Source organism: Solanum verrucosum, unplaced genomic scaffold (genome assembly GCF_900185275.1).
Source record: "Solanum verrucosum unplaced genomic scaffold, falcon-dt-bn FXZP01000097.1, whole genome shotgun sequence".
NCBI classification, from domain to species: Eukaryota; Viridiplantae; Streptophyta; class Magnoliopsida; order Solanales; family Solanaceae; genus Solanum; species Solanum verrucosum.
Window position 1 is genome coordinate 675,685 of NW_026020256.1, and position 27,156 is coordinate 702,840.

Here is a 27,156-nt window from a genome sequence, read left to right on the forward strand (position 1 = left end):
TTGCCAAAAGAGACACAGCCACCTTTAAGTGCCTTGAGATAGAGGAAGTTTTTAGTTTATCCATTCATGTGCTTTGAGCATCCACTATTCATGAACCAACATTGACTGATGTTACCTCCTCTTACTTGCACAACAAATCACTTGTTAGCCTTGGGAACCATTTGAGATGAGTTCCCAATAAGCAGATAACGGAGTGATAAGAAAATCGTTTGTCCAGTAAGGCAGACTGGTTTTCTTCCACTCAGGACCAAAAGCAAGACCAGGTCCCTTCTTCTGTATATTCCTCTGTTTGGAGTAGTTTGAACAACTTCCTTCATGTTTTTTTCCAGACAGGACAATCTTTCTTAAGATGTTCATTTCGACCACAATACACACATAGCAAATTATCAGCAACAAAAACATATTTGTTGTGAGGATAGTATGGGAGATCTATCTTCCCACAACCCATCCCTCTTCTACTATTGTTACCCTGACTTATTAAATTTGTAAGAATAATAGAAGAAGTGTTCCATTTGAGGGATATGTTTGGTTCCTCTTTTACATAAACTAGGTCCCTCTCCAAAACAAGATTTCATTCTAGAGTCAATTTCATCTTCATTTCAGCAGTGTGCAGCTTATTTTCAAGCTCCAGCTGCAAGCTGTTGGCCTCGTTTTTTCCTTTAGAAACCATAGTAGTCACCTTATTTATCTTTTCCTTCAGTTCTAGATTTTCAACTTCTAGAACAACCATTTGTTTTTCAATATCAAATATTTGGGTAACTAGAGAAATTTTTCCACCTTGAGAGATGGCTGGGCTATTGTTCACGAGATCATTCTGAGTCGTTAGCTCACTGATCAAATCAATTAGTACAACAGCTAGCTTTCTCAATTTACTAATGGAAAAGGTATTCAAGTTTTGCTTGAAATATGATAAGGTTACAACTTCATTAGCATCTTCATCACCTAACTTTGCCATGAAAGCATCATCAATGTGTTCAAAATCATCTAAATCGCTTAAGATATTTTCCCAGACATTGAGATCTTTCTTCACCGCATGATCAATAGTTTCTCTTCTGCTTGACTTGCCAGCAACGTGGTCCCTTCTTTTGCCCTTGTCTCTCAAAATGAGGCCATCCTTTCTTCTATGCATCTTATGAACTTGAAGATATTCAAATAGTGCATCAAGTGTCACTACTTCAGGGTCCCCTGTCTCATCATCAATCACAAATTCATTTATCCAAGATCTGGGAAGAATTTCCAGTATCTTAGAGACTTGCTTGCACGCAGGGATAGGTTCTTCCAGGAACATAAGCTCATTTGTAATGGTGGAGAATCTAGTACGCATTTCATGAATAGATTCACCTTCTTTTATGGTGAAACTTTCAAATTGAGTAGTGAAGAGATCTAACTTAGATTTCTTTGTTTCCTCAGTACCCTCGTACATTGTTCTCAACCGATCTCGGGTTTCCTTGGCTGATTCACAAGACGAAATCAGATCATATTCATTTACTCCAATGCCACACATCGATAGCTTCTTGTCTTTGTGATTTTTCTCAACTTTTATTTTGTCGAAGTCATTATATTGCTAACAAATTTTGGGAACGACTCTTGTGACATATCAATCTTTACTTCCATAGTTGGCACATAAGGACCTTCACAAATAACATACCATGAATGAATATCCTCAGCCATGAGATAGTCACTCATTCGAATATTCCACCATCTATACAACTGACCATCAAAAAGAGGTGGCCTTGTAGGAGACTGACTTTTTTGCAAGTTCAGTGGAGTCACTATTCTTCGTAGGAATCTCCCTCTTGGTGTTAACCATATAGAGAACTCAGGTTGTGATACCAATTGTTAGAATGTATCCGATCACCAGAGATCACAAAACCAGGTCCCTAGACTAAATAATAGTGCAGAAAATAAATAGCTCAAAGTAGATCAGGCACAATGATTTTACGTGAAAACCCCCTTGCTCAAAGGCGGTGAAAAGCACGACCTGTACTCACAGAATTTCAATCCAAACTCCATTTCATTCAAACGGAGCAAAGTTTCAGATTACAAACTCTTGCAACCTAGGAATTCAAACTCTTTAATCCCTTCCCCATTACTGTAGCAACTCTACTACAAAGGAAAACTAAGCAATAATTATATTGCCCACTAAACCAAATAACTCTAGTTGATCTAGACTCTAAGAACCCAACAAGGCTAACTCTAGCCACCAACTCCCATCTCAACAATGAGAGATAAACAAGGAGCAACTTTGCAGCACCCAAACATCAACTAACTCTAGTTGACACTCCTAGGCAACTCTACCCAAGAGAACATCAAAACAATGATGTAAAAAGGCTTGACAAGAACATAGATGATTCGACTAACTAACTCTAGCTAATGCGACTCAAACTAAAGACTTAGACAAGCAACCGATCTACTATCCTTTATAACATCGGAGTAGATTTACAGTATAAGCACATAAGACATAAAGCTCAAAATACAACAAAGACGCTTCAGCACTCCATCGGGTCCCTTGTTGAGTATGATCAGTGTTCTTCAGATGGCTTCTTCTTTTTGAGCTTATGAATTTTCAGAAGTTCAAAACTTTGTTTGAAATCTTAAGTGTGTGTCTTGTGAGAAGAGACTATATCAAAATGGACACAAACCTCTTGGGACAACACCATTGGCTAAGAGCCTGCTTCTCTAAAAAGACGTGCACCAACCACATCAGAGTTGGCAGCTTTTTGACAGCTGCCTTTTCATCTTATTCATGTACGTAGTCTTTTCGGAACTAGGTCTCCTGTAGTGTGTTCTTTGATGCGTGAGTTCTTGAAAAGAATTCCTAGCTCTCTCTCTTTTTGAATGAATAATGTTGTTTGTTTATTGTTGTATATATCAATCACCAATAAGAGTTTTGTCCACTGAAACAAACAACCTCGTCCGTCCTTCCTATTGGTGAAGTACGCTGCACTTTTCACCAACCAACCTGACAAGACAGCTTTACAACTATACACCACTTTGAACCTAGACGAGAGCACTCTGCCAAGGACTGGGTTCCTGCATTTGTGAGGATCATCAAAACACCTAGAATACAATATTTTCCCCTTTTTTATAACAATAAAAAAACATTCCTCACATTGAGTTTATTCATTCATTTCCCCTGTCATCAGTCCCAATCCAGAAGACTGGGTCTTTCATGGATCTGGTCCCATGTTAGATCTTGAAATTTGTTAAATTATCAAAACTTAATATCAACTTCAAAATAACAGAAGTTGTTGAGATTAAATAAAAAATTATGATGGCTTAGTGAAAAATCAAAGAATATTAATTAGTGACCTGAAGACAAGTGATTTTGCTTTATTATGATCAAGGTTTTCTACCAGCTCAACTTTATATACAATTTACCTCTATATACACACTTACATTACTGCCTCTAAAGATACACACCTCATTAAAGTTTTGATACTATGTGATTTAATAGTCCAACTGATTGAAATATTACACCTTACAATCCATCTCTGTTTAACTTAGTTTGCATTTAAAACTGATACATAGTCCATTTAAATTATTCACTTTTACAACAAAAAAAAAAGAAGAAATAGATGGTTACATGATCCTTTTGGAACAAACCATACCTGAAACTGTTGCTGGAAAAATAATATGTACATGGACTGTAATTTGTCCCAAGGAGTTCTAGAAGCCACAACCATTTCCATCTCATTTTATCCCCTACATAGCGTGCAAATATCCTTAGTTTTCCACTTCTCGTCGGTTACAACATATGACATTCTCAACATAGGTAACACTCGATCCATTTATATTGTAAATTATTTTGTATTTTCCATTAAATTTGAAAAATGGCTAATAGCACTAGGTTCTTGGCGTTACAAAATAGTTTGTATCGTGTGCTTTCTGTTTTCTTATGACTTGTACTAATACAAAATACACCTGGAATTAACATTGATAATCACTTTCCCCTCTATTCTTCTAAGCATCCAGATTCAGCACACATGACGACTGAAACTAAACTATCAAAATAAAGTGTGTCGATTAACAAGATACCAAAACAATCTGTTGATTGAATTATGAGAATTATAGTTATTCAAAGGGGTTACGTAATATCATACAAGAATTCAATGCATGAAGATGATAATATTAATTGACGAAGACGTAATATCATTAACATGCTTACTTATTGTTCATATTTACATTACTAATGACATCACCCATTGGATAAATGAATACTACGGGACAAAGATTCAACCAACACTCACTTTAACAAGTATATCCAAACATGGAAGGACTTGTTGAAGCCAAATAAGAGTTATTACATTGCTAATGGTCAATTAGATCGGGTCAACCTCAACTACTCTTTGGTGTCCAAAGAAGTTGAATTGTCTTTTACAGACCACACAATGACCATGACATTACACCTCACAAATTCATTGATGGCTTTGTATCTTTGAAACTCCTAGAGAAATTGCAAAATGACACCATATTTGGTAAATCTCCAAATGAATAATTGACTATTTACATTCTCAAATACATAAGACCTTTCACTAATTTACATGACATCTATTCAGACTTGATTTGCGTGTTGATCATGGTGAATCCCGTCATTGAAAAAGGCGATACTAAAAGACAAAAAATTATTGTTACAAATGAGCTATAAGTTGAAATTATGAATTTTTCATTGTTTATAGAGATATATGGTGATATATTTAATTACAATGTTCTTGTAACTGAAAATCTAGCATGGACCATATAACTGTCACTCTAGGGGGAGTTTTTTTTGCAGTAAATGACAATTCTTGAAAGATGATCAATCGATTCAAGGCTTATGTGACGTTAAAGTCTCAAACTACAAAAATATCAGACAACCTTGATCATACACAACTTTCACGGGGATGTTAGCCAATGAAGAACAAGTTAAGCACGTTTAAATAAAACTAAGCTACTACATACTTCGAGAAAATACGAGACATCTAAGTCATACAAGTAAAGAGATCTATTCATTTTTAAGAAAAAGAAAAAACGGGGATTGGATTGATGATAAAAGAAAGCATTCACTCCTCTTTTCTATCTTGCATCTATAGTATTTTTGCCTTGGTGGATTTCTTTCTCAGTTAATAAATGTCTGGAATCTTGGGTTACTAATTGGTGGAATATTGGGCAATCCCAAATTGTCTTGAATAATATTCAAGAAAAGAGTCTTCTAGAAAAAATCAGAGAATTAGAGGAACTCCTCTTCTTGGACGAAATGATCAAGGAATACTCGGAAACACATCTCGAAGAGTTTGGGATAGGAATCCATAAAGAAACGATCCAATTAATCACGATACAAAATGAGAATCGTATCATGGGGATGGCGAAAGGAGAGCCCCAATTGGTAGAAAAAAACCCACAACCCCTTGTGGTTATCCTGCACTTGGAAGAAGAAGTAGAAACCAAACAAATTAGTTCTACGTACAAACTTATAATTACTTACCTAATATGGAGAAGATATCTAAGAATACAACTTTGAGACAACTACGAGTGATATAATTTTATACAATGACGCGTACTGAGTCTGAAATCAACACATTACCAAATGGTAGGCTAACTCATTTACATGCTAAGTAATATAAAGTAGTCCAGAGCAAATAAGTAAAGATTCGTAACATGACAAGCATAATTGAGTTGTAAAGTAAATGTCTATTCGAGTGATTACTTGTTCTGCCCTCTACTTATTCTAAAATAATTGGTACTACCTAAATATCATTCATAGTCGATAGCTGCAAAATCAATTGCAACAAGACCAATTATGGTCGAATGTTGTCACCTTTGTAAATAGTGTACATCCATGAAAGTTCATCTTTCAACTCAAAGTTCACCGCATATATCAACACCTCCTTCTACTATAATTTTCAATGCAATATCTATTTTTTCAAATATAAATGCAAGGTCAAACAATTCCAAATGTTGGATTGTATCTACCATAATGTGTTCTCGCATGACCAACTATATAGCACTTCTAAGAATGGTCACGACGAAAGTATTGGTTTATGACAGAACAATCACATCAAAAGACAGGGACGACATACACAAGAAATATTGGCGTATTAGGTGAGATACAATTGATAACATTTTGAAAGTAATGAACCTGCAGAAAACATAAACATTACGTGAAGCTAATGAAACTTTCATTAATTTTATCCATAGGTTCAGCTAATAAAACTTTCATTAGTTTTACTCATAGGTTCAATTGGATAAGAGACGAGATGACCATCACCATGCAAATTTCAAACAAGACATGTAAACTTAGTAAATAATAAGTATGATACAAATGACTTCGTCCTATTGAAAGGTAACCTCTATTTTATGACTAGTCATAAGTAAAGTTTCAAGAAAATGATCTTAAATATAGGAATCCAAAGACCTTTTTTTATATATATTTATAATCTCATCCAAAAATTTAAACAAAACGAACTAAATAAAATAATCAAAATAACTAAAAATGTATTGACCAAGCACAAAAAAGAATTTGCCCAAATTTTAGATGTAAAAATCCGGTGATATATGTCATCAATGTATAGATCAATCTTCACCAATAGTGTAGAACTTAGAATTGATGGAAAGACCTCTTTTGTATATTTAAAATCTCATTCAAAGAAAATAAACGTTGAGTAAGCACAAAAAGGACCCGACCCAAATACTAAATCTAAAAATCTAACATTGTACTGATCAGTCATCTCCAATAGTCTATAACTCTGATGAAATGTTGTTGGAGGTATATCAGCAATACCTCAACTTGCTCCACAAGTTTTGGCTATTAAATTTTGATTTCCAACATCGCCTCATCATGCTGTCTTTCATTCTATTATTGTTTTTTTTTCTAATTGAATTGGAATTGAGTGCACAACCAAAATTTCTCCAGCAATTTTCACGCATCTCTAATGACGATGATCAAAACATTCTTCCATTTTTAGACTTTAGAGAAATGAATGGCTGGCTGGCTAACTGTGAAATAAACTTTATAACGATAACTTTGCTGAACCAAGGATACAATGACCCACAATTGGGTGCTAACTACTTGGAAGAACGGAATCACAAATCAAAACACATGTACACATGCTACGTCAAAGAAAACTTTATCCAAGGAATGGGGTGAGGTGAATGAGACAATCTACTCCAATGTCTTCAGAAGCCTAAACAGACCAGCAGCCTCTCTAATCCTTGAGAACTCGATGCAAAATGCTTGTACTTCAATGAACAGATCTTGGACTGCAACAAACAACACACAAATTAAGTGCTCAACCAAACATTAAGAAGGAATCTGATGGACCAGAATTCAGTGAGAGAAGCAAACATTAACCCAAGCATAAAGGTATCGTTTGGTTTCAAGACAAGTTATGATGGGATAATTTCATAGTATATGTTTGGTTTGTTGTATTAAAAATAATATGCATTGCATAATTTCTAAGAATAAGTTGTTTCTTTACAAAAATACCCTCCATAAATGTAAAAGATGTGAAAAGTGATGTACAAAAAGGATTTGAGGGGGTATTTGTCATTTTAACTATTTTATCCCAGGCCTAATTATTAGTCCTGGGATAAGTTATCCGAGTACCAATTATTAATCCTGGAATAACTTGCTCTGGGATAAAATAGTTAAAATGATAAATATACCCCTTCAAACCCTTTCTGTACATCACTTTTCACATCCTTTACACTTATGGAGGATATAATTGTAAACAAACAACTTATCCCAATACTAATTATTAATCCTGGGATAAGTTATCCGAAGCTTTGTAACCAACCAAGGTATTAAGGGGTACTAAAAATTTATCCCAGGATTATATCTTTATCCATCACACTACACGTGTCCTAAAGGCTGGTTTGATGCAACTAGCCTCTCACAATTATTATCCCAGTCATCCTCTGTGCAACCCCATAGATAGATTGGCTCTCACGCCCCAGAGTTGAGTTCTCAAACTACTCAATATAAACTGTATGCAATATATGTAGTTTTTCTATCTATTTATTATATCACTAAAGTAATGATAATAGACACTTACCATTAATGATCTTATTCCGGATCAAGCTCTGTAGGAAAACACAGACCAGTCTTACTAGTCTGTTTTGCATATATCTATCCTGAAATTTTGGAAAAGAATGATGTAATCACACAAACCATGAGAATATCATCATAGATTCTAGGAACACTAATTATGCTAGTAAAAGGAAATCAATGTGTGTATGTCACGGGTCCTCTCCTTCCTACATTAGAAGAAATATATGTAGGTAAACTGAAATCTGAACAGAGGCAATGAGATCATGTCTGTCTCTTCCCCTCTTACATCTCCCATGTATACAACACTAGAGCCACTGCCACCAACTAATATATGACAGAGAAGAATAGAGTAAAACAGATTCACATCCCTTTTGCTATGATATTAAACATCAGTTCACTGACTTCACCTCTTCACCAGCTATAACAAAAATAACTACATGATCGAAACAGAATGAGACACAAAGGTCATTACAATCTTCAGAAGCAGGATAGTTGCAGTCAAAGCTTACACTGTTTACCCACATTGGCAGTAGTTCACTCCTTAAACATGTTTTATGATAAAGAAAGTCTGCAAAGAACCTATAGAAATACCAAGTTTTGTCTACTAAAACACCAATCTGAAATTGATATGCACAATATGGTTGAGAAACTAACTCAAGAATAGCATGGTGACCCAAGTAACTCATGGTCAGTGAAGAGTTTGATTGAATCACACTCTAAATGACCTAACAATTGCCAGTCAAATAAATTAAGTGAAGGTTCAATTAATAAGGAAGAAGTTAAGCAGATAGAGGACCTTGATGTTCTCGCAGGAAGATATACAATTGGTGATGTACATATGTATGAATTCAGTTGGCAATTCAACTGCTTGAGTGAGCCTGTTAACAACTTCCATAGAATGAAGACTCATCTCCATATTAACAAGAACTGTAAAATATCTGCAACCACAAATAAACTGCAGAATCTCAGAACATGTGAAGTTTGGTGCTCGCACATCCAAACAAAATACAGAATGCTAGCTCTGCAACTTCCAACAAAAAGTTCAAATAAACCACCCAATTGACACTTATAATATATGAACTAGTATATGGGGCTCTGAAATCGTGATCAAAAGGGTATCAGGTATGCAAATCAATGAACAAGGGAACAAGGAACAAAGGCATACTCTGCAATCTCTGGTGAATTGACCAGTTTAACCAGAACTTCAACTGCAATAACAGGATTGTTCTCCACAAGTTCCTGAAAAATATACATAATTCTTCTGAATCAAGCACAGCCACTAGTTATTAGTCACTCACAATACATTTAAGGTTGCAGAGTTCATACTGGCAGTTTCCTTGGTGTCAACCCACAATGGTAGACAAGTTTTGGATCATTCGCCAACTCCAATAGTACTTGCTGGTCAAGAGAACAAGAAACAATTTCAAAAAATGCCTAATGGATGCAATACAAGTCTCAACAAATGTGCATGAAAAAGAATTCTGCACCTAATGAGCTTTTTCACAATCATTACTCTCTTGATAGTCATAACAAAACAAAGAACTTTCTATGCTAAACCAAAACTTCCCATAAAGAATTATTTTGAACAAGGAATGAACAACTCCCATGTAACGAAAAGATCTGAAAGAATACTATCTGACCAGCTGGGTGCAGAGCTTCTTCATTCTATCAAGAAAATTGATTCAAGCAGTGAGCGACTACCAAACAACAACAGCAAATCTATGGCAAAGTGCATCCAGTTTCTAACCAAACATGGTAACCTAGGGCTAGAATAAGGCAACATGAAAAGTGATCAAGTTGAGCCTAGATTTCAGTCGGAGAGCATAAAGGAAAACCTTTCATTGTTGGTAACAAATTCAACAATATCACTGAGGAGATATCACATGCGGTTATATGATAATATTGAGTTATATCATTGTCCCATGTGGTATATAGGACTTCCAAAGTACTTTAAAAGTTTTTGGTTGGTGGCTCAAATTCTTCCGCACGATATCAAAGAAGACAATTGGTAAGCTCATTCTCACTCATAAGTTCATCATGTACTGTCAACAATTACACCTCAACTGCAAACAAAATGGGGTCAGCAACATGAATCCTCACCAACAATGTTGCTCCATTTAAGTTCATCTTAGGCTAATATCATACAAAGAAAAAATAAATGACAATGTCACTCCCCGAAAAAAGTTAAACGAGTGAGAGGATGTTAAGCCATATGGTTGTTCCACATGGAATTTATAAGATTTTCCAGGAGTTAATAAAGGTTTTAGGCTTATTCCACAAATTGTCTTAAAAGTTTTAGTTGCATGCTTAAATTCGTTCACAAGTACAAATAAGTGGCAAGGAGGAGAAACTTCATTAGCTACAAAGTTAGTAGAAGATTGATCCCTTTTTTTGCTGACCGAGAAATCCGTCTGGAGCAGACATTTTGAGTCAACAACCTTCAAAACTCGGGGATGTTGAGTATGCCCCCTACACTTCTCCACTAATATACCATAGTTCACCTAGGGGCCAATTGGTAGAGGATTATTAATCCTATTCTAACATACTTTATCTAGCGTAAGAAGGAACTTAAAACTTATCCAGAAAATAGACTTCCTCTATTATTTTCAAGACTATATTAAAAAATGTCACAAACACCACACCCACACCTTCATCTTCCTTTCCTTTCTTTTACAATGGCCAACACCACCCACCATCATCTATATTCCCCTTTATCCAAACCTTTTTTAGATCTAACGGATAGATTTCTTCAAAGCTCAAGTTGCTTCATCTTCCCTTCTTCGCAATGTCATCCACTGCTCTCGTTCTTTTTGTATTTTTGATGAAGTGATTTCAATAGAAAAAAGCATCAAGAAGATTGAGTTGTGATAAGATATGTCATTGAATGTTACCTTAATCAAAAAAAAAAAAAGATATGTCATTGAAGCTTACAAAAAGTTCTTGGCTTTTATACAACAAAAGCTGACTATGCCCAAAGGAGCTAATAAGTCCAGAAACTGATCTGGACTATTAACTGAGTACAATCTAGACCATCAAAATAAACTAGCAATACATTTAACCTTTAAAGAGCCACAAGATATGTCATTGAAGCTTACAAAAAAGTTCTTTGCTTAATTAAAAAAAAAAAAAAAAAGGATATGTCATTGAAGCTTTCAAAAATGTTCTTCGCTTTTATACAACAAAATCTGACTATGCCCAAAGCTAGGGAGCTAATAAGTCCAGAAACTGAATCTGGACTATTAACTGAGTACAATCTAGACCATCAAAATAAACTAGCACTACATTTAACCTTTAAAGAGCCACAAGATATGTCATTGAAGCTTACAAAAAAGTTCTTGGCTGAATCAAAAAAAAAAAAAAAAGGATATGTCATTGAAGCTTTCAAAAAAGTAAAGCTTATCAAGACTATGCCACCCAAAGCTAGGGAGCTAATAAGTCCAGAAACTGACCAAGACTATTAACTGAGTACAATCTAGACCATCAAAATAAACTAGCAATACATTTAGCCTTTAAAGAGCCACAAGAGTAGAGACACCATCAAAACGTCTCCTGTTCCTTTAATGTTCAAATACTCCAAACGAAATGCAAGTCGGTATCATTCTCCAGATAGTCTTGATGGATTTATCAACTCCACAAACACCAGCACATATATGCTTCCCTAACTGATCGAGTGGCCTATTTTGAGGCCAAAAATGCACATGAGCATGCACCTAATACCAGAGGCAACTTCACAATGTAGAAAAAAAGATGGCCAGGATTTTCAGTTTCCCTTTGACATATGTAACAACTATTGGGTGGCTAAAACTGCTCTCTTCTAGTACACTCTCATCAAAAAAGTCGCTACAATTTATCTTTTTCCAATTCGCAAATGTATTTGAAGCATTGCATCCAAAATATTGTATTGGAATCAATGATGACTCATTCATACTGGACATCAGTTCCCAAAACGAAGTTGCATGCCATTAGGCATGATCCAAATCCCTAACTCACAACATCAAGATCTGACCCAAACAAGGCAGTAAGTCGGTTCGTTCAGTCGGTGACTTTGCCTTTAGTCAAGTTCAACTAGAGAACAAAAACAGTTAGCTTTGGTGGAGAACTGAGGCAATAAAATGACATCACAAGGAAATGAGAGTTCGGCGAGCAACAATCAACCAATTGGTGATGACTCAACAGGGGGGAGGAGGGAAGAAGCTGGGAAAGACAGTTTGCCTTTTTTTCTTTCATTCTGTCTTTTCCTCATCATTTCTATTTTATTCTGATTTTCATGTTATTTTTATGAAGTAAGATGGTTTCATTAAAAAGGCATGAAGAAGATGCAATAAGTATAAAAGATCTGTAGTAGTTAGCTTCGCTACGTAAGTGAACTATATTAAGACCAAAGAGCTAATGAAGTCCAAAAAGATCACCAGTACTATTTACAAGGGTTATGATGTTCCAACAAAAGATGCTAACTAAACATCTAGCTTTCAAGGAGTATGTAGGAGTTGAGATTCCATTAAAACATCAGTGATTCCTCAGTCTGAGAACACCAAAAAAAAGTTGATGAGATCATTTTCCAGATCCTTTTGATGGCCTTATCAACTCTCCAGAAACACTAGCACTCTGAAGCTTCTTTGATAGTTTTGGCATAATCCAACTCGGTCCAAAAGCTGAATGGAAAATGCTCCAAAGGTTTGTTGCAACTGTGCAGTGAAGGAAAAGGTAACTAATGCTCTCGGAGCTATACAGGCAAGTGAAACATCTGTTCAAAGCTGAAAGTTTCTACTACCAAGGTTATCTTGTGTCAAACATGCACAATCTCATGCTATCCAGGTAAAGTAATTATCTTGATAGGTAATCTAGTCCCCGCACACATGCTTCCGAGGCCATCCTCTACCCATTCTATGCATAAATGTGGTTTTAGGCTACTCTGATTGTGATCTTGCCCTATCTAGTTATAGTTCTTCTAGGTTGCAACCTTCAAGAGAAGCGAGGGTTAGTAAATCACCGATTTCTCAATCTTGCAAATTCCCCCTGAAGGGAGATTTTCCAAGTAATGCCGCCTTCCCAGTTTTGAGCAATAGTGAAGTCTAGATTGCAGGAAATGTATCCATCTGTAAGGAGTTCCCAAGCCAACAATCCTCCCAGAATTTACCATGGGAGCCATTCCAAACTTTATAAGTATTTCTGAAAAGATTCACTTCCAATGCTTGCTAATAATTTTCCAAGGACAAACACCATGATGGATTGTGATTTTTTTTAACACCAGTGATTGTGAACTCCATATTTAGCATTGATGACTTCCTTGCAAAAGCCAGGCTTCTCCCGCTGGTATCTCCATAACCATTTTATAAGCATGCTATTATGGTGGGACTTCAAATCACTAATACCCAATCCACCTTGAGAATTTAGTCAAGTGACTTTGGACCAATTTACCAAGTGAAATTTGTAACATCAGATCATTTTTCCAAGTGAAATTTGTGACAATGTTTCCTACCCGACAAACTGTTTTCCTATATCTGTCCAGCTACTTAAGAACTGAATTTAGAATGGTAAATAATGACGTGTAATAGGTTGATATGATGTCTAGCACACTATAACAAAATTCTGATTATAATATTTTTTTTAGTTGCAACAATCATAGCGAGCACTTCATAAGAGTGATTAACACTAACTTTGGCCACATCAAAATCATCACGACCACATAAGCATGGCTAAGCATCAGAGAGGTTTATTAAGTCATTCTGTCAGGTAAAGATACTTAAATAGGAAAACCAGGAACTCAGGAGCTGGTTTTAAAATCGGGACAATTGCAGATGTTAATTTAAGCATTAAGACGAATTAATTTAGGGGTATGGGTCCCGCAAGTATATGATATTGAAACAGTGTATGTTGATGGTCAGGTGCCTCTCAATTTACAATTAAACTGAACGAGCATGGATAAAACTATTCATGTTGTGTTACATTCCAGAGAAAATACTATAGGCGACCAGCAGCGAGAACAGTTGACAGTGGAAATGGACAAAGCAACTAGGTTCAGAACCATCTTTGATGGACTCGTTCGAGTGATTATGAGAATTCTGTAAGTTGTTAGCTCGAAGTTAGACGAGGTGCACAAAATCTGGCCCGGACACCATGGTCATCGGGAAAAAAATTGACGAGCTGGATACACTTTCTCTCTAGGCAGAGACCAACACAACAATGAACATAAAAACATAGACTAGCCAGAAAATTGCCATTCCTCCTCAAGCCAATGTTATACATCTTTGAATTGATGATAAAAGAGTCATTGGAGATGAATTGCATGTTAATACAATTGCTGCAGACAAGGAGATAGCACACACATTTGGTAAGTTCCTAAAATTCAAATAGCCATTTAAGTGACAAGTATATACATGGAAGACAAGAAAATGTCAAGGACTCAGCAAAGGCATTGAGGACACAGGGACATGGTCCACAAGAATAATAGGCCTAAGGCAACCACACATGAAAGCTGGTCTAAGAAAGTGACTAAATATAAAGTGAAGTTGGAGAATTTCAGTTATAGGACCTTATACAAAATGAACCTCAACTCACCAAATATAAACTTATTCAGCTTTGTAGCAATTGAAGTTTTGGTCATCTCTTACAAAGAGGCTAAAATCTCAAATTGACCTACTTAAACGAGAGGAGAGCCAAATAGCGAAATTGATTTGGTACCACGGGCAAAACAAATTCAAGGGACCACTGCTCTTTAAATGGGGAGCTAAGCCTAAGAAACGAAGAATTGCTTAGAGGAAGTTCTCATTGAGATATGCAAAAGGTCCATTACTGGCATGGTCAGAGGACAAGGTCAACCACGTGTTTCAGACACACACACCTAATGGAGATGGAGACATCATGTTGACTTTGAAAATCATATATTAAGCCAGCATCTGGATGCTAACTTTGAAGGCTTTTGAGGATGGTATTGGTTAGTGTCACACATTTTGGTAATGGTCAGCGTCCCACGTTGGTTGAAGGAATGAATTGTTGTTTCCTTTTATGGTATTGGGTGACAATCCGCAGGAATCAACAGAAAAGGCAAATCCCCGCCTAATCAGTGGAACATTGTTCACCGGGATAGAAGGCCGGTCCCAACCAGTCTACAAAATGGGGTAGTGTTCAGCCTTGGTGCCCTCACCTCACGAGCTATACTTTTGAGGTTGAGTTATGCCTAGATCCTTTTTCCAAATAGAGGACAAAGCACGAAATTCTTTATTATAAGATTAATAAGTGTCACCAAGAGGCCAAAGGCATCCAGGTTATGGTGGGATATCTTTAGATGGTTTTGGCGTTTCTTGGATAATAATGCCAAGATGTGAGAAGGAGGTGATGTTCTGTTGGAAGAATGGCACTGGGAGAAGAAGGCATAAAGCTATTTAACTATCCTAACTCAGTGTTGTGGAGAAAAAGAAGCGGGAAAAAAGTGACAAGGGTGTGCTTCACCGAAGCGAGAAGTGTGAAGCGAAGCGCACTCTTTTTTCAACTAAAGCGCTATTTAGTACAAAAACAAAAAATATCAAATATGCAATATAAATAACCAAGAACTCAATAGAAATAACATATTTGGCAAATTTTTCAATTCTTACATTAAAAAGTAAATATAATTTACTTCCCAAAAAAAAAAGGGAACAAGGAAAACAGAGACAGAACAGTAAAAAAAATTATAAAGTAGAGGGAAAATTGCAGAATATGGACAAAAACAAAGCATAGCAGAGAAAGCAATACAAAGCAGAGAAAAAAATTGCAAAACTGAAAGAAAAAAAAATAGAGAAGATTATATTGCAAAACAGGGAAAACTGCAGACTGCAAATTGAAAAAAAAACTGTAGCCAGAGAAAAGAAGAAGATATGAACTGAACTTGCAGTCGCTTGAAAGAGTGTCACAACAAGATAAGTGAAATAGAGGGACATGTTTGGAAAGAAGGCGCGAAGTGTTTTTACGAAATAAAAAATAACCTAGTTACTGTCAACCTAGATTAAGCAGAAAAGCGAGCTTTTTCTCGCTTTTACTGAAGTCTCACTTCTCGCTTCTCGCTTCTGGGACTGAAGCGCTCGCTTTTTTACCATAGCTTTGCTTCACTGCAAAAAAGTGATACAGCTTCGCTTTGCTTTGCTTCTCGATTTAAGCGACGAAGCGCGCGCTTTTAATAACACTGTCCTAAGTAGTTCCATGTGTTCCTTTGAAGCTTCAACAAAATACTGAAACCAACCACTTTAGGACTTTTTAAGGCTAGTTTTAACTCACCTCATTAAATTCTGACCGCGCTCAACCCAATCATACCAAGTTTCTGCACCATAATTAACCTAGTAATATCGTAAGACTTTATCCAGTATTAAAGGACTGATGCTCTAATGAGGAACTTCTACTGAAAGGGTAATGAAGACAAGAAGAAGATTCATCTAGTCAAGTGGGAGGAGCTCACAATGAGCAAGAAAGAAGGAGGTGTGAGCATTAGAGACGTGAAGATGAAGAACAAAAGTTTGATGATGAAATGGTTATGGAAACTGGCAACAACCGACAATTTGCTATGGAAGGAGGTCATCATTACCCAGTATAAAATGGAGAATAAATGGACAACAAATGTTGTGAACACACGATACGGTTGTAGTGTTTGGAGATCCATCAGGAACTTTTAGCCACTAGTTTTAACCAATCTAGTTTAAAGTTGGAAATGGCCTGAAGAATTCATTTTGGAATAATAAATGGATTGGACATGAACCCTTGAAACAGCTCTGCCCAGATCTTTACACCTTATGCCAACAAAAACAAGATACTGTGGTTGACATGTGAACAAGACAAGGATTGAACCTACACCTTAGAGGACATTTGAATAGGGAAATGGAAAGAATAGTAGCTACACCTTAGAGGACATTTGAATTGGAAAATAGAAAGAATAGTAGCCTTCTATACCACAGTTGCACAATTCAACAACTTATCAACAAAGGGGCATTCAGTGTCAATTCTGCATATAAGGATCTAAACTTCTCAAACAATCAGGAGGAAGGGTGGCCATGGAAGATGATATGAAGAGTGAAAGTGTCTCACAATGTGAACTACTTTCCTTTATTTCTGGCTAAGAAAATAGCATTGACACATGAAAAAAAAGAGCTTCCAACAAAAAAGGAGTTATTGTTGGAACAGAGATGGTAATGCAACAAAAAAGGAGGAAAGATGGAAGATTGTCCCAGCATGTATCAAGTGGTCAATATGGAGGGAAAGAAATGAGAGATGATTTGAGGATAAGCAGAGCAAAATTCAGAAATTTAAGATGAATTGTTTTTCTCTTTACTATTTTTGAATTAAATAGGACTTGATAAGGTGAAGATATTTTTGATGTTTTAGACTATTTGTAAGCAAAGTAACAAATAGGAGATCTAGATGTAAGTTGTAATACTTTTGAAGGGGGTCTACACTCTTTGATGCAGCATACCTGTGGCTATATAGTTTAGCAGTTACCATTCTCAAAAAATAGTGTCGTATGGTGGAAGAAGAGATTAATGCCCGAATGATTCCAAGTGTTGCAACTATTAGGTGACCATAATTGAAAACCAAAAGGATGTAAGATAGGGCCCACCAAATCAGCCCACTCCCCCCCCACCCCCACCCCACCCCGAAAATTCCACCTTATTTACTTTAGTTAGATCACTTTAAAGCGTATTGAACAAAGTGATGGCAGTCTTATAGCCTGTTTGGATAAGCTTTTGGCTTATAAACAAAAGTGATAAGTTAGAAATCCTCACTTACGGCTTTTGCCTTATTTTTATCATTTTAGCTTAAAATCAAGTGGTTTCAAGCACTTTTTAATTTACCCAAACACTAAAAAAGTGCATAAAAGCTATTTTGGCTTAAAAGCACTTCAAATAGGTCAATCAAAATAGGCTCTTTCCTGCACCTAGCGATTTACTAGCATATTAAATTTAGTATGACTAGACCCATTGATAAATTCAAGGGGATGGCAGCCGCCTCTTCTAGGCTATAATATAAAGGGGAGCTTTCTTCTTCATTATCCAACTTTGAATTAATATTAATATTAATAATAGTAGCCTACCCTTTGATATTCTCTTTAGGGTTTCGCCCTTTTTGTTCTACCTTGAACCATAGCTTGCATTTCTTCAATGGTAAGATTCCTTGTTTGTGCTTCTTCCCTCTTATTCTTCATCTTCTTAACTGAATCACTGCTGCTTTTAATATTTAACAAGGTTTCAAATATCAAATACTTGAGCTTGTGTTCTTCTCATTCAAGAATCAATTCTTCTCTTTCTAACTTCTAAGTTAAAGTCTATCGCTAACAGTGTAATTATCAAGTGGTATCAGAGCTTTGAATGGTTTGGTATTCTTATACTTGCCCGATCTATTGATTTGAACCATAAAAAAGACTAAAAAAACTGCTACAATAACTAGGTATTGTAGCAATCTGCAAATCTTATTGTTTTGGGGCTTTTCAAGTTGGGCTTTTCAAACTCGAACAGTATCCATTTCCCATCTCATGTTCAACCCGTGTGTTTGCTTCCTCAATCTATAAGAGCCATCTTCTGATTTCTGATAGAGTTGGTGTCTCACCTCTAGCCTCAAAGATACCCACCAAGCTCCTCTTTAACACTTCGCTACACTCCTTTGGGCTGTAACTAATGCATATTCTATCCCCCTTCTTTATTACCCTCTCTACTACTGATTCTTTACACTCTTTATTAGCCCATTCATTGCTCTCAAGTATCTCAGCATAAGGAATGTTTCTGTCCACCAACCTGTGTTCCCCAAAGTTAACGACATTCCTGTGGGGCACTATTGATGTATCTCCCCACCTTTTCCCCAATATTCATCCACACTGAGTTATGCTCCAGGTGCTTTTTTTGTGAAATAGAAACAGAGACAACAAACCATCTCTTCCTCCATTGCAGAGTGACACAGAAATTGTGGCAGGTCTTTTTGAATTTGAGGGGAATCAGCTGGTCCATGCCAAGACACACCTCAGATTTTCTAGCATGCTGGAATAGAGAAGGGAATACATCATGTCACAAGGAGAGATGGAATATTGTCCCTGCTTGCATCTGGTGGACAATTTGGAAGGAAAGGAACCAGAGATGCTTCGAAAACAAGAGCATCCCTTTCCAGAGTTTGAAGTTGAACCGTCTTATAACCCTTTATTTTTGGTGTAATCATGTCCTCCCCAAAGAGATGGAGGCTATTACTGACTTTTTAGATAGTTTAGGAGGGGTATAAATGATAGATCTTTTGGTTTTGCTTACTGTATACTCCTGTTGTAATTACTACTGAAATACACCATTGGTGTATTGTTGTCTATAAAATGTTAACTTTCTCAAAAAAAAAAATCCACCCTGAGTTAAACGAAACTCAGGAATAATAATAACTGCCCTCCTTCTGCCTCTCAAATTTATCAGACTGATGTGACGACCATATTAATTATAGTTCCTAAAGCAGAACACTTCTAAGAAAACATATTTTCTTCTTCCACCGCTTCACCATATTCCCCTTTGTCTGGGATACTTCACGCAAGACCTGAGAAATGTTAACTTTCTCAAAAAAAAAATCCACCCTGAGTTAAACGAAACTCAGGAATAATAATAACTGCCCTCCTTCTGCCTCTCAAATTTATCAGACTGATGTGACGACCATATTAGTTATAGTTCCTAAAGCAGAACACTTCTAAGAAAACATATTTTCTTCTTCCACCGCTTCACGATATTCCCCTTTGTCTGGGATGCTTCACGCAAGACCTGAGCAATCCATTTACATTGGTTATTAAAAAAAAAAAAAAAAGTACCATCCATCCTGCTTTGATCTACTATTTCCCTGGGTTGACAATGTTCATAGTTGGCATGGTCAAATTGCAAAAATAAAATAGGTCTAGATACCATTCAACAAGGAATGTAGTTGAACCTCCAAATCCTTCAAGGAAAAAAATGGTCTAAATGCCATTCAGCCAGGTATGTAGTTGAACCTCCAAATCTTTCTTCTTCTTTTTTGTGGAAATTTAGAACCATAAAACCAAGGTGGTTTAATAAGTACAAATAAGCAAACTTGACCTTCTCCAGATAACCAGTTCCCCCTAGTCACTTTTCTCATTGGTATGCAACCCTATGTTTTTCTCACGAAGGTCAAACATGGTAATATCCACAAGGAATGGCCACAGAAATCCAAGAAAAAAAGACGATGCTCGACTTACTTATCAGGGAAAAAGCATTTATTTTGTGAATCACCTCATGTAAATAATAATAAAACTTAAACAAGCCCGCATTTAACAATATCCAACAGGAAGCATATGCACCTCTTGTTGAGCAGGTACAAGTGGACCTTTTAGAGCTTTTGCAATCAAATCCCTGACTGCTGCTCCTCTGCTAGTATCGGCACACATTCCATGATCCCATAGAAGCTCATAATTGTAATCGGGGTTTAGCCACACTAGCTGCACCAAATATGAGGGTATATCTAACAGAACTCCAGAAATTGATCAACTTATTCCCTGGACATAAGCACACGTAGTCCTTACCTCTCCATCCAATACAGGAAGCCTGGGAGGATGAGGCCTTATCCATTGAGGTCCTAATCCTTCCAATGACAAATTTGATAACAATCCAGTTATCGTCTCATCAACATCCCCAGATCCAATTTTAGGTTTAGATCCAGGGAGAAGATCAAACCTGAAATTACCCAAAGCTAAATATTACACAATGTCCAAGAATAAGAAAGCAATGATGACAGATGACAAACTTCTCCAACTGTGGTTCTGTGAAGGGGAAACCAAGAAAAATGGGGGGGGGGATCTAAACAGAATGCCAAGAAATAAAAGTGAGGAACTATACTCTAATGAATTGCTGTCACAGCCACGAGGTACATCAGGGTCTGGAATGCTATTTTTCACAGAATTGTTCCCAATGAAGCATTGAAACTGTTCTGGTAGAGCTTTACTGCCATACTGCTGTTGCAACTGCTCTCGCTGTGGGAAAGACTGAGAAGTTGAAAATTGAGACCAAAGAGGGTAAGTTATATGCATATGTAACCACCAGTAATAAAAAAGAAGATATGAGAATATCAAGGCAATTTGCTGTTGATAGTTTTAAATTAATTGCACTACATATACCCATATTGTGGAGTCAAATTTCTTATAAGCACATGAATATTTTAGACGATTGGTCACTTACAAGTTGTGAAGTATCGAACATTTTCATGTAATCTGTTGCCGATTGTTTAAGAACCTGCAATGAGTCATTAATTCTGAAACGGTTCTAATATTGAATAACCTCAAAATAATCACTCGTGGTACTCAAGTTAAACACCAAGATATGTTAAAACATACATTATAAACCAAATAACACTAACCAAACTTGTAATATTTTTTTCCTTTTCTTTGTGCCCAGAAGTGAGTGGGACGGGGCATAAATTAATTCCTGAATTCTGACAAGCTTAAAATACAAAAGGTATGAAGAAAGAAAATTTATATAGACATAGCATATCCCAAGTGTCTTTTGCATATTAGAATCCAACTTCACTTCAATACTACAGTACAGTAAGGTTTAGTTATTCTGTCCTTGTCCCCCTTTTGGATGATGAAACATTTCAAGGACAAATGAAATATCTAGGTAGAACTTGCTCAGCAACAGAAAATTTCCTTCTGGAGATAAGAGCAGTGCAGCTGCTGAACTACATACAAGACCATGGCTCTATTTCCCTAACACAATAAACGCTAATTAGCAATCTATCATACAGGCAAAAACCACCATACCCAGGAAGTCCTGTGGCCGATTCTTAAGAAAAGGTATATGACCAAATCATAATAAATCGAAATAACTATTATATTCTCTTATGAATGAGGAAATTCATCATACAGACAACTACAGCCCTTAGGTTAAAAATGATCTCACACAAAAATAACTCTACTATAAGCTTTAAACATCAGATATAGCAAATAATTAAAACCAGGGCTTTTAACCCTCTAAACAAGACCAATTGTACACACAACAGGGAAACAATAAGTAAACCTCTCTGCTACTGGTTGAGCAGGCTGGGCCTAACAACTGAAGAATAAAAGCCCTTTCACGTTGTTCAGCTCCTTCATCACAGGCAGCCTGCAAATAAGCAAAACAAAGAACCACAGTGAAAAAATCAATGGTCACTTAATCACAACTATCAAGGAATTCAACCAAGAATGTATCATGCAAATCATATATAGAGCTTATCACTTACAGGTGAAGAAAGTGATTTACTAACTTCATAGCTCTTGAAAGCTCATTAAAAATAAGTGTGGCTGGGAAGAGAGTAAATGAGATGGACAGTTCGTGAACACTTACAAACGATCAGCTACCAAAGCAGTACATTTCTGAATTCTCTCAGTATTCATCTACAGCTCATAGAAAAATAAATTGTGCCTCTTTCTTTTTTCTTTTTTGTCTTTTTTGAGTCAGGAGCCTTACAATTTTCAGTCTTAACATTTAAAATTTACCCACAGATATAGCTAATACTACCCCTTCACTTGAAAATATTGACAAATTGCATGCACCTAAATATCCAAGTCATAATAAGAATTTTATAGAGTCCAAAGCTGGTAAGGACAATCCGGAATCTGCTCAGCTTCATACCATATACCTCTCCTCGTTACCATCTAATCAGCAACTAAGCTTGATTACATCTAAGTTATAGATCCTGCTTTTTTTTTCAAGATAGTCATGAACTGATCCTGCTTGTACTGTGATGGCTCCATAACTGTCTTAATCTGCCACAGACATTTAGAGTCTGCATTTATGTGTTAAAAGAACATTGAAAGCTTCCCCAGTGCACACCCGAACAGTCTACATATGGATGCCCCTTAAAAAATTCTTTATACTCCCTAAAATTTAATGAAACATTTTACCCGTATACATAATATATGTTACATGTTTTACACTGCTGAGATGATTCTTGGGTTTCTTTTTTCCTTTTCTGGAAATGTGGTGTTCGAGACATCTTTCGCAATTTTACTGGATACCTGCTAGTTTCTACCTCCCAACAGCAGAGGTACGTAACTATATATCCACTAAGATTTGAACCTGGGACCTCATGGTTCTCAACCCCTTCATTGACCATTAGACCAACACCCTTGGGTTGCATATTCTTGGGTTTTGTTAATAAATAAAATGACATTACCTTCTCGAAAATGTTGGGTTTTCTCCCTCACCTTCTTGAGTTAAACCTTGAAACAGCAATTTAGTACATATTGCCGGCTATCTTCTTTTGTTGGAAAATCATGCTATTGCTGACTTTCATAAGATTAAGACAGTTATAGGAGCCAAAAAAACTAGAGGCAAAAGGAAGATTATTATATTTAGATCAAGATCAGGCAAACTAGAGTCCAGAGTTGCAACAGATTTCCCTTCCAATTGCACTCTATTTGCATCCTCACCAAATCAATTGTTGCACTTCATGTTGCTCGGACTCGGGTGCAGGTACCCGATACGAGTGCGGATCCATAGGTGGGGTGCTTCATCACATAAATTTTAGAATCCAGAGGTGTGAATCCGAGCGCGGTAGGGTGCTAGGATGCAACCAATAAATGTATATTACGACATATATAAGTATATATTTCAATTAATTAAAGTTATCAAACTAAAGCCAATCAAATTTAATTCTTTATAAACACCTAGTATTTATTCATAAGACATCTTGTGTAATAGCAAAGCACTCTCGCACTTTATATAACTATCTTTCTCTTCACTGTCTATATGTGAGATAGAAACTCAAATATTAAGCTAAATACCCAATGATCTATACTTATTTGCTACTCTTATAGATGTAGTCAAAGCACCCAAGATAATTTGACCAAATCTGGTATGGATCCAACACCCACACACAAATTCGACACGGGTGCAGCAGAGATTTTTGAAAGGGTCCGAGCAACATAAGGCCTTCAATTCATTTTCTTCATGAATACCTTTCTGCCATCTCTTAGTCAGGTCTAACTTTGTAGCCCCATCACCTCCCTCAAGATATAACTAAGATTTAGGAAGACCTGCAACTACCCATTTTTTCAACTCAATACTTGTCGCAATTGTGTTGTACAAACCTCAGTTCATGGAAACTAAGGAAAATAGAAGAGAACAATTTCCAATAGAGGTATGCTTGATTTTATAATAAAGGAACCACAAGCAGGAACCAAGGATGCTGAAGGGTATTTGCATGAGACATTATATTGTTGGTAACAAAGCAAAATCTAGCATGAGCACAAATCACATAAGAATCCACAAAAAAGGAGAAATTTAAGAAGAAATCTTTCAGAGAACATATGCAGCTAATATTGGAATTAATATATTTTGCATATTACAGGGCATCATCCCAATTTGCAGCACATAAAATGATAGCAAATGGAATCATAATGAACATTAAAAACAGCACTTACATTTACCAGCAACGAAATGAATGGATTTGAAGAAGGCTCTTGAGAGGAATAAACCTGCAGAAGAATTGCAAAAGCAACTAATCTCTGTGCTGGTTTAAGAAGTTTTTCCTGCAGAGAAGATGATATAATTAGTTTAATAGCTATAACTTGCAAAACTTGTCTTCTCTACAAGATACAACGTGAGTAAAGGTCACCTAATCATTCAACTAAACAAACATTTGGAAACCTTCTAATATTCTACAATATATGAATCCATGAAGAACAGGTACAACTTCTAGGTGTCATTGAAAAGAATACAGTACAAAGGAAATACATAGTTTCTCAAGCAACTTTTAAATACCACTTACAAAAGGATAAGAGGATGTATGTAGCGACTTTTCCTGAATGTGGAAAACAAGGACAATAGGAAATTCTATAACCCAGCCAAACCTCTGTGCTGGTTCCAATTTCAAAAGAACAGAAGACAGTTCCCTCCAACATGCAAAACTCTGATTGCAATTTCTTTTTTTTCCTTTCTTGTGACAACACTAGTGCACACCAGCTTGTGTGCACCTCAACTAATTCACCAGATAGACTTAATTTAACTCTATCCACAAACACTTAAACAGATGGGAGGAATTCATGTACTGTCACTTCTGGTGGGACTAGAAGGTTGTGTTGTTATCTATGTTACTCGGACTCTTCAAAAATGCCAACAGGTGCGTGTCGGATTCGCCAAAAGTAGTGTATTTTTGAAGAATCCGAGACGGGTGCGGCATCAAAAGTGAAGAGTCCGCGCAACTAAGGTTGTTATTTAACTCTCAACCACAAGGCCACACTTGGGTTCTTGATGGCAATTTCTTCAAACAGCTAAATATTAAGATTGCGTACACAACACCCTAGCCAGCTAGATATTAAAATTCCTCAAATAAATCTAATAAAATTAGTTATTAGCAAATCTTGCAAGTGAAAACTTTCTAAATGCACTAATATCTTTTGCTTGAAAACTCAGTTCCTGCTAGAATAGCAGATCTTTTCAAAGCATAAAGGAACATTTTGTTTGTTTCTTTTATTCATATTCCTTTGTGTTTCCAGAAAAAAAGCAGCTGGAATTTAGAAGTTACAATTGATAGTTGGAAATCTGCATTTCTTTGAAGTTCAAAAATTTAATGTCTCCAAATTCTTTGCTGGAATTGCTTAAATCATTAAATTAAAATGCTTTTCCTTGTGGAATAAAACCAGACTTCCAAATGAAGTTTATAAAATGTCAAAAAATAGTCACCACATACACGAACTAGAAAACCCTAAATGGAGAGGAAAAATCCTTGTGTCACATCACACAGCAATTGAAACCCTAAATTAATTTCAAAGGTACTGCTCTTCGGAAAGATAGAGATGGAGAAAGAGAGAGAGAGATTTACGTCAAGTATTAAGGCGAGAGAGATGCAGGCATAAAATTGTCGATGGGGAGGGAAACTGGAAGTGAAGTCGGCGACGATCTCATCGAACGGACGATGATCTCCGGCTTTGAGCAACGTCAACAGCATGTTCGATTCTTCTTTTCCTAACATCTTCTTCTTCTTCTCTCTCACTCAACTCCGCACTTGTTTCTTCTATCTTTCAAAAACTCTGAGTTGTGTCAAAATAAACATAAACATTACAATGGAGATAACTTTGCAAAATATCACTTGCGCATATTTACTTTTTTTTTCTAATTCATTTTTTGGTCAAACTATCTAAAATTCAATTAAAGTATTACATCATTATGGGTTAATAATTTCTTTCTTGAGCAACTTTCATATATGGTAAACATAAAAATTATATTTGTATGTTATATCTATAGTTTGCATAATTGCGTTCCATAGCAAATTTTATGTTTGCTATGGAGCTTTTGATTTGTATAATTCGTTACAAACATCTAATTTTATACAAATTGTCCAGTTTTGTATAAATTCGTTTATACATTATAATTTATATAATAAGATATGTATTTGTATAATTATAAGTGTATAGAACAAAAATATATGTATTTGTATTTGTATATACACTTTTCTCCTGTTTTATACAAACAAAAACAAAAACACATTTTATACATTTTATACCGAAATGTATGAAATGACTAATTGTATACGAATCAGATGGCAAAAAAAAGGGATGTTTGCTGCGAATTACAATTAAAATAAATTATGGCTATAACATTTAATTTGAATTAATAGTTTGCTATTACATACAATTTTCTCTTCTTTTATTCTATCTTGCACTAGTAATTACTTGCTTCAAAATGTCTCTAGTGTTACTTAATTAATTAGGTCAAAAATACATTTTTCTCGTACTATATTATATTTTTCCTATTTTAACAAAAAATTTCCTAAATAGTGTTAGGCCTTATTTTTTTTCATAAGATTAAGACGTTTGAATCTGAATGCACATATGAATATTAAGATTTGCATTGAGATTAAAATGTGAGAATTTGAATACACATTTGAATATTCAGATGTTGTTTCTAGGTCTGAACGTTGAATGTTTAAGATTGTTTGTTTTCTATACCTGAATGTACATAAATTATCTTTTTTTTTTTAAATTAGAAATTAAACACTATATTAATAAAAAAATTATAACCCAAAACCAAGATAACTTCATCCAAAAAGTTGTTTCGAGAATAAGAGTATAACCCCCCCCCCCCCACACCCACACATACACTCAAACGATATGTCTATCTTCTCAAACAATTTTTTCACAAGATGTGACAACTTCT

At 35.9% G+C, this 27,156-nt stretch overlaps 1 protein-coding gene across 1 annotated transcript; it reads right to left on the reverse strand.

Moving 5' to 3' along the window:
- Positions 1-6,964: 6,964 nt before the first annotated feature.
- LOC125833260 (uncharacterized) lies at positions 6,965-26,120 on the reverse strand. The gene is made up of 12 exons (XM_049512407.1): positions 25,823-26,120; positions 24,423-24,530; positions 22,033-22,119; positions 21,196-21,249; positions 20,857-21,002; positions 20,544-20,694; positions 20,322-20,459; positions 9,356-9,427; positions 9,195-9,268; positions 8,826-8,967; positions 8,034-8,112; positions 6,965-7,239 (listed from the first exon to the last, which is right to left on the reverse strand). Exons 1-12 carry the CDS (start codon positions 25,970-25,972, stop codon positions 7,142-7,144), a joined length of 1,299 nt encoding a protein of 432 aa, XP_049368364.1. The 5' UTR covers positions 25,973-26,120; the 3' UTR covers positions 6,965-7,141.
- Between the last annotated feature and the right edge of the window lie 1,036 nt (positions 26,121-27,156).